General features: G+C 44.0%; 1 protein-coding gene across 1 annotated transcript in view; it reads left to right on the top strand.

Moving 5' to 3' along the window:
• Positions 1–7,257: 7,257 nt before the first annotated feature.
• Positions 7,258–9,559, top strand: part of LOC116073720 (sodium channel protein type 10 subunit alpha) — a 110,398-nt gene continuing 108,096 nt past the window's right edge. The window contains exon 1 of the mRNA XM_031345743.1: positions 7,258–7,527. Within this exon, the coding sequence (XP_031201603.1) occupies positions 7,258–7,527 (270 nt within the window). The remainder of the gene's footprint in view (positions 7,528–9,559) is intronic.

The following is a 9,559-nucleotide window of genomic DNA, read 5'->3' as shown; positions in this document are numbered from 1 at the left end:
TGATGTTTTCCTAGTTTCATACACTTGCTAGCAAATTTCATGACGTCCTTGTTTTTAACAACTGAGTAGTACTCCGTTGTGTAAATGTATCACATTTTCTTTGTTCATTCTTTAGTTGAGGGACATCTAGTTTGTTTCCAGTTTATGGCTATTATGAATAAAGCTACTATGAACAGAGTTGAGCAAGTGTCCTTGTAATAGGATAATGTGTCTTTTGGGTATGTGCTCAAGAGTGATATAGCTGGGTCTTGAGATAGATCAAATTTCTGAGAAACTGCCATATTGATTTCCATAGTGTCTGTACAAGTTTGCACTCCCACCAGCAACAGAGGCATGTTCCCCTTGCTCCACACCCTTGCCAGCATGTACTGTCACTTGTGTTATTGATTATTAATTATTGATCTTAGTGCCTATGGTATTGCTATTCTGTTCAAGACGTTTCTTGTGCCAATTCATTCACAGATGATCCTCACTTAATCTTCTATCAGGTTAAAAATCTGTCCTCCACAAAACTGGAAAAATCCAAAAGAAATGACTAATTTTCTTAATAGATATCACTTACTAAAGTTAAATTAAGCTCAGATAAACAATTTAAATTGACCTATAGCCCCTAAGAAAATCTAAGCAGTCATTAAAGTCTTTCAACCAAAAAAAGCCCAGGGCCAGACAGTTTTAGCACAGAATTCTACCAGACTTTTAAAGAAGAGTAAATGCTAATACTACTCAAATTATTCCACAAAATAGAAGCAAGGAATATTGCCAATTTCATTTTATGAGACCACAGTCACCCTGATACACAAACCATACAAAGATTGAACAAAGAAAGAATTACAGACCAATTTCCTTTGTGAAAATAGATGCTAAAATACTCAATAAAACACCCTCAGACTGAATCCAAGAACACATCAAGAAGATTATCTGCCATGGCCAAGTAGGCTTCAGGCTAGAGATGCAGGCATGGTTCAACATATGAAAATCAGTCAATGTATCTACCATACAAACAAACTGAAAATAAAACCCCACAGAATCATCTCACTAGATGCTGAAAAGCCTTTGAGAAAATCCAACACCTCTTCATGATAAAAGAGAGAGTAGAGATTAGAGATACACGGGGCATACCTAAAAATAGTAAAGGAAATTTACCTCAAGTCTATAGCCAACAACTAATAAAATGGAGAGAAACTTAAAACAATTCCCCTAAATCAGAAACATGGCAAGGCTGTCCACTCTCTCCATAGCTATTCAATAGACTACTTGAAGTTCTAGCTAGAGCAATCAGACAACAGAGATAGCAAGGGGATACAAACTGGAAAGGAAGGAGTCAGAGTATCATTACTTGCAGATGATATGATAGTATATATAAGCGATACAAAAATTCTATCAGGGAACTCCTACAGTTGATAAACTCCTTCAACAAAGTGGCTGGATGCAAAACCAAAAAAAAAAAAAATCAGTAGCCTTCCTACATACAAATGATGTATGGACTGAGAAAGAAATCAGGGGAACAAAACCCTCACAATAACCTCAAATAATATAAAATATCTTGGGTAACTCTAACCAAGCAAGTGGAAGACTAACATCATGAAAATTTCAAGTCTTTGAAGAAAAAAATCGAAGAAGCTATCAGAAGATGCAGAGATCTCCCATGCTTATGAATTGGTAGGATTAACAATGTAAAAATGGCCATCCCACCAAAAGCAATTTAAAGATTCAATGAAACCCCTATCAAAATTTCAACATGATTCTTTATAGACTTTGAAAGAACAATACCCAACTTTATATAGAAAAACAAAAATCTCAGAATAGCTAAAACAATCCCGAGCAATAATAAAACTTCCAGAGGTATCACCATCCCTGGCCTCAAGCTGTTCCACAGAGCTATCATAATAAAAACTGCACGGCATTGGCCTAAAAACAGACACATTGATCAATGGAATGGAATCAAAGACTCAGACATGAATCTACACCAGATTTTTGATAAGGAAGCCAGAAAAGCATCTTCAACAAGTGATGCTAGTCTAACTGGATGTTGGCATGTAGAAGGATTCAAGAAAACCCATATCCATTGCCCTGCACAAACCTCATGTGCAAGTGGATCAAAGATCTCAACAGAAACACCAGATAACCTCAACAAAGATACAGAACCTAACAGAATAGTACAAAGTTTCAAAGCCTGGAACCTAAGTCTTTGGAAAATATGAAGTTTTCATGCATTGAAAAGATTACGGGAAGAGCATGGTGGGCCTGGACCTTCATGTTCATCAGACATCTACACGTGTAGAGGGGGGGATGAGTGCGTGATTGATTACACCAAGTGTAGGATGCAGGAGAAGGGCCTGTGACATTAGATCATGCTTTGGACAGGTTCTCATCACAGTGTCACCATAATTCAGTCTTTTTGTCCTTTTGGGAGTAAAAGGTCTGTGATGCTTGCCAAATAAGGTCCCCAAGGCTACAGAGCCATAGCTCATTAGTTGCTGTACCCTAGTCTAAGCTAATGCCTGGCACAAAGGAGGAAAGCTTGAGGGAGAAAGAGGAATAAAGGGGCATCTCGCTTTTCATCCTTGAAAGATACTGGGTTTTGTGGAGGGAAGGTGTTAACGTCAGGAGACCCAAAGCTATCAAGGTGCCTACCAAGCATTCAAGCTGGTATGTTCGGAGGCATTTGGGTGGCAAGCCTAGAGATCAGAGGAAAGGTCTTGGTGTGGGAATGCCTACATGAAAATGGTCATTGTGGGTTTATAGAAACACATGGAAGTTGCATGAGAAGCAGAAAAGTCTCATCCCACATGCAATGGAGGTGGGCACACTTACCTGTCAATCAAGAGAAACCAAGTACAGGGACAGGAAGAGAGAAAAGGAAGTCCCGGGAGTGACAGAAGGCATTGAGGAAAACAGGGAGCTGCTATGATAAAATACCCTGACTAAGATCAACTCTGGGCAGGAAAGCATTTGTTTGGCACACAATCCCAGGTCATTGTTCATCACTGGGGAAAAATCAAGGCAGGGCCTCAAAGGTGCTAGCCATTTCACCATTGTCTCTGACCAAGGATGCTCTGAGCAGGATGCTATGCAGAGGGCGCTGCTCGCTGGGTGGTTGTCAGGCTAGCTTACACTCAGCTTTCTTATAGAGTTCAGGATCACCTGCTTAGGGATGGTACCACCTACAGCGGGCTGGGCCCTTCTACATCAGTAAACAACAAGGACATATGCACAGTAAACAACAAGGACATATGCATCAGTGAACTCAGAGACAGATGCACAGCTCAATCTGATCTAGACAATGGGGGCTTTCCTCTAAGATGACTCTAGGACTGTGTCAAGCTAACCAAGATGTGTACAGGAAAGTCTCTCTCCAGAACAGCAGTACACTGGGGGGTTAGCAATAACAAATAAGTTATCCCTTGAGTTACTTCTGAGTATGGGCTCTTCCTCCAGACAGGCTCAGCAAGCAGGGTCTCCATCACAGGGCCACTGGACTAAGAGCTGTCTCCAGGTGTGGCGGAAGCAGCCAGGGCCTCACTAAAGGACGCTGACACCCACCCTACCTCCCTGCCACCACCTGCTTGACTTTGGGGCACACTAACTACCTTTCGAAAAGCCGCTAAATTTGTCCATTTCTTTGCTTCTGAGAACTCTGAACTCTTTACTTTTCTAAGCAAGATGTGCTCATTTTTATCATTTCTGCTATTTATTTGACATATATCTATGGGTGACGGATTCTGAACATCAAGCCTTCTAGGGGGTTCAGCTGCTGGGTAGAACAGCTGTACATACTGGCTTCTCTACTTATTCTTTAGTAATGGATCAGGAAACTCAAGAGCAATTCAGGACCATAGGTTTATGGAGAAATGTAGAAGGTTATAGAAGCACGTAACGGGAACCCAGTGTAGACTTTATATAGGGACAAAGAGCGTGCTTCACAGTGAAGAATTCAGGGCTAAGAGAGGACTATCCAAGGTCAGACTAACTGCAGGCACAAGAAACAGACTTGCAATGAGTGAAGTTCAAGAAGTTACCTAGGGTATGGCTGGGGGCTACAGTCAGGGAGAAGGCACAGAGAGGAGGCATATACAGCTGTAATTGTGAATGAGACAGAAAGGACCAGGGTTATGGACACACACGGGAATAGGCTATTTGGGGCCATTCATAGAGCCGGAGAGTCATAAAAGATGATCAAAGATTAGAAAGAGTGGCAGATGATAAGGCTCAGTTTGAGGCAGACTAAATTTAAGGTGCCCATCAGACACACTTGAGGAGATGCCAGATGAGGTCCTCGGTCCAGAAGTGAGATCTGGGGCAAAGACTCAGTGAGTCCACTGTAGAGAACTGAGACTTAACCTGGAGGAAGGGATGGGCTACTCCCTGGAGACCAGATTCGAGTCCCACCACTTATTAGCAATGTCATCTTGGAAAGTCTGGCGTTGCCTCTCTGTTCTTACATTTGTACACTGAAGCTAATACCTGAGAGGGCCCACTGATGGCTTTATGACAATGTGCTCAAATTGCTTAACCCACACTCTGGAGCCCAATGGGGTCTTCATAAAAGTCAGCCATTAGCAGTGATGCAGATGCTGTTACTCTTCAAAATACCAAGCATAAGGGAGAACCTCATGACTGGTAGTTCAAAGAAGCAGGGATGGAGAAGGAGTAGACATCTAGGTGTCCCAGCAAACCAGGACAAGAGAGCATTTCCAGCAGCACGTAAGACAGCCAAGAAGGTCACCAAGAAGGCCACCAAGAAGGCCACAAGAACAGTCCCTGAGTTAGTCACCAAAAGGTCACTGGTGTCCTTGGCAGCATGCATTTCAGTGAGGTGAGGGAAAAGGTCAGACTGCATGTATGTGAGAGTGGCTGGAGACTGGCAGGAGAAATAAGTCCTCCGTGAAACTCAGCGGAGAATGCGCTTGGAGAGGAGGCAGGGTCGGCGTGGGCTGTGCATCAAGCAATCGTTAACATAAGGTTTACTTAATGTTTGTGTGCATGTGTCTGCATGCACTCACATACACATGCACATGCATATACACATTCACATGCACATACACATGCACAACACATACACATGCAGACAACACATACACATGTGTAGCGGTGAGAGGACGACTGTGTGGAGTCTCTTCTACCTCTATATGGATTTCAGGAATGAAATTGCAGAGTGCATTCAGCCATTGAGCTATTTCCCCAGCCCCAAGCAAGTATGTCAAAATTAGTAATTTAATTCGTGTGTGTCTGTACATGTTTTCACAATGTATGTGTGTGGGCATGCATGCCATGGCATAGTCTGTGGATCAGACGATGAATTTCTGGGGTCCTTTCTCTCCTTCAGCTCTTCCATGGGTTTCAGGGATAAAACTTAGGTCACCAAGCTTGTACAGTGGGTTCCTTTATCCACTGAACTGGCTCACCAAACAAATATTGTTAAAGTTAAAAACAAACAAACAAAGAAACAGAAAGAGTTAAGCAGTTCTAACTGCTAATAAGTAGGAGCCAGGAAAAGAATCGCGACAGGATAGGGAGGGCATAAGCACTAAAGCAGAGAGCCAAGGGCTGACCCTGGCAGGAGGAGGGGTGGTGTAGGCTGTGAACCCGGGTGAGTCAGAGGTTTGATCTGTTCTTCTCCATCAACTAGAAAATATGGACTTTAGCTATCTCCATGAAGAGACAGGGACTAGTCAGCAAAGGGTTAGTCACTGAAATCTCACGTTAGAGGAAACTGCTAACTAGGGAATCCCAGCCCATACAGATCATCTTCATTGGCAGCTCCAACCTAGAGCAGCCCAGGTTCAGAGAAAACTGAATCCAACTGCTCTACACTGGCCCAGACTTGGGATTTAAGAGGAGAAATCCAATCTAATGTTATGAAGAGAAAGAACTCTCCTGCTGGGGACAGTGGGATCCAGTGATAGTCAAAGAAAGGGAGAAATACAGAAAAAAATATAGCAGTAGATAAGAGGCTGTGGTCAGAAGGTGGGGTGAGGCTTAAGATAGAGGTCAGAAGCCAAAGTCTTCAGTGAGGCCAGGGACAAGCTGTAGCTGGGAGACCCTAGAGATGAGGTGTAGCTGGCCTTTGGCTGCTTTGTGGATTCTTTTTCCTTCCAGCCTTCTCCACCTCTTTCCACTTTTTCAACCCCTAACTGCTGATTAAGAATGTCCAGTTCCTTGGGGCAAGTCAGTATATCTAATCATCATCTCCTCCTCCTCTTCCTCCTCCTCTTCCTTCTTCTCTCTCTCCTTCTCCTCCTCTTCCTTCTCCTCCTCCTCTTCCTCCTCCTCTTCCTCCTCCTCTTCCTTCTCCTCCTCCTCTTCCTTCTTCTCTTCCTCCCTCTCCTCCTCTTCCTTCTTCTCCTCCTCTTCTTTTTCTCCTCCTCTTCCTTCTCCTCCTCTTTCTTCTTCTCTTCCTCCTTCTCCTCCTCTTCCTCCTCCTCCTCCTCTTCCTTCTTCTTCTCCTCCTCTTCCTTCTCCTCCTCCTCTTCCTTCTTCTCTTCCTCCTTCTCCTCCTCTTCCTTCTTCTTTTCCTCTTCCTGCTTCTCTTCCTCCTCTTCCTTCTCCTCCTCCTCCTTCTCCTTCTACTTCTCCTCCTCTTCCTCCTCCTTCTCCTCCTCCTACCTCTTCTTCTTTCTCTTCTTCTTTCTTCTTTGTCCTTTTTGCATGATTACATAGCAAATGACAACCAACAGCAACCAACAATCAACAACCTACCCATAGGGATTCTAGAATTTATACTGTCTGAAAAGTCCCCAGAATTCCAAATGTCACACAGTTGCAGAAACTATCTGCAGCTGGCCAAATCATGCCCCTGCTAGAGCACAAGGCAAATCCTAGTCAGCTGCTGTGGACTGTCTGAAGCAGCTCCATATCCCACACCTGGGATTAAAACAAAAACAAACTCCTAATATTCCTGTGTTTTTTTTTTTTTTAAAGAAATCAAAATTTTCACTACAATGAGGGAAAGATGTCTAGTTTTATAAGGGTAGTTTGTGGGGAATGGGATGGAGCTTCTTATAAAGTGAGGAGGAAGCAATGGCTTTAGAGATACAGAGCAAAAACACACCCTTGGTACCTGTACTTGAAGAGGGTCTGCAGAGGATGGAGTGGGGGGAGGGGCAGGTATTGAGGAGCTGGAGACAAAGGTAGGAGGCTGTTCTGTCAATCAAGTAGAGGTGATGGACAGCAGGGTTCCAGTGGGCAAGCTGTCACCTCTCTCTGGTTATTTTCCTCCTAGAAGAGTGTAAATCCTTCCCCAGGAAGAATGAGAAGATGGAGTTCCCCTTTGGGTCCGTGGGAACTACCAACTTCAGACGGTTCACTCCAGAGTCGCTGGCAGAGATCGAGAAGCAGATCGCTGCCCACCGCGCCGCCAAGAAGGCCAGACCTAAGCACAGAGGACAGAAGGACAAGGCTGAGAAGCCCAGGCCTCAGCTGGACTTGAAGGCCTGTAACCAGCTGCCCAGGTTCTATGGTGAGCTCCCAGAAGAACTGGTCGGGGAGCCTCTGGAGGACCTGGATCCTTTCTACAGCACACACCGGGTAAGAGCTGCCAACAGGGACATCTGCACTCAGCTCTTGGGGAGTGAGCCTCAGTCCCACCCAACCCAGGAGGTCCTCACCCCATGCCCCCCACCTCCATGTAGTAGCTGTTCACTAAAGAGTGGGCCAATGTAAAGCAGGGTTCTTTAGGAACTCTGAGATGGGCAAACTAAACCCAAATCCCCAGAGTACACAGCTGTTGCAGAAGTTTCTTGGAAAGTTCGATGTTCCCATGAATGAGACCCAGTCTAGAGCCGCTAGAGATGTTATCTCTCCTTGCAGATCAAGAGCAGGGTGTTTGAAGGAGAGAGGGATGCCTTAAGCCAGGGTTCTCTAAAGTACAGTCTCAGAGCCCCTGGAGTTTTCCAAACTCTCCCATGGGTTACTGAAGCCAAAACTGTCTTAAAAAATAGTTTACGATCACTTGTCTCTTACTTACATCGTCTTGAAGCATATAATGGTAATCAAGAAAGCAACATCATTCACAGTAGCCACTGGGAGATGTGCTTATGTGCTCCTGGGTTTTAAAGTCTTATATGTGTGTATGTGTATGTGTGTGTGTGTGTATAAAGTTATATATATATAAAGTTTTTTATATATGTATGTATACATGTATACATATATATATACACACACATATGTATATATGTATACATATATATACATATATATATATGTGTGTATACATATATATATATAACATTTCTAATATAGTATGTGTCCTATTTTCCTTCCATGTTGCTGTGATAAAAAAACTTGTACGTAAGCAAATTAAGGGAGAAATGGCTTATTAGCTCATAGTTCCAGGCTACATGCCATCAAGCAAAGTTATGGGAATGGGAACATGAGGGAGCAGGCTACATTATGTCTGTAGTCTGAGGACAATGAGTGTAGCATACCTGTGATCAGTTTTCTTCTTCTCCTCTTTCATGGTCAGGACCTTCTGCCCTGGGATAGTGCCACACACAGGGATTGGGTCTTCCCACCTTAATTACCTTGATCAAGACAATTCTCCCATCTTAGTTAGAGTTCCATTGCTGTGAAGAGACACCATGACCAAGGCAACTCTTATAAAGGACAGCATTTCTTTAGAGCTGGCTTACAGGTCGGTGGGAAGCATGGCAGTGCCCAGGTAGGCATGGCACTGGAGGAGCAGAGAGTTCTAGGTGTCGTTCCGAAGGAAAACAGGAGAAGTCTGGCTTCCAGGCAGCTAGGAGGAGGGTCTCAAAGCCCACCTCCACAGTGACAAAATTCCTTCAAAGAGGCCAGACCTCCTAATAGTGCTACTCCGTGGATCAAGCGTATTCACGCTACCATAGATAGAGAAATAGATAAGTTGCATAGATATACATATATAAATTTCTATCACATATATACAAACAAACACACATGAGCAAAGTGAAAAAAGAATAAATATAATAGAGTATTTAATGATTTTTTTAATCAAAAGAGTGAGAGCTCATAGTCTAACGAGGTACCAGTTTCCTCTCCTGTGCTGTACCTTAGATGTTCTATGCAGCCAAAACATGGGAAGAACATGTTTGGAAAGGACAAGGAACTGGAGCAAGCCATTGCAAATAGAGTTGTAGAAGAGATAAGATACATAGGATGTCTTTTCCCCTCCTCTCTCTTCCCAAGAACCCATCCCCCATCCCCCACTCCATCCCCCACCTCCATTCCCCATCCCCCACTCCATCCCCCACCTCCATTCCCCATCCCCATCCCCCACCCCCCCTAAATGCACAGAGGATGGAACTGAGATGGTTTCAAGCCAAGATCCAGGTGGTAGAAACAGGAACAACACAGGACCAGGGTCCTCCAGTCAGAAGGGAATTATATTCTGAAGCTGGAGAGATGGCTCAGTCAGTAAAAGACTTGCTGAACAAGCATGGGGGTCTGAGTTTGTTCCCCAAAAAATCATGTGGGGAAAAAAAGTGGAACACACTTGTAATGTCACTCCTGAGAAGGAGGGAGAGGGGGAGGAGGAAGAGAAGCAGGAGCAAGAGGAAGAGGAGGAGGAGGAGGAGGAGGA

Source organism: Mastomys coucha, unplaced genomic scaffold (genome assembly GCF_008632895.1).
Source record: "Mastomys coucha isolate ucsf_1 unplaced genomic scaffold, UCSF_Mcou_1 pScaffold23, whole genome shotgun sequence".
Lineage (NCBI taxonomy): Eukaryota > Metazoa > Chordata > Mammalia > Rodentia > Muridae > Mastomys > Mastomys coucha.
Note: the sequence above shows the minus strand (reverse complement) of the source record. Positions and strands in the feature narration are given on the sequence as shown.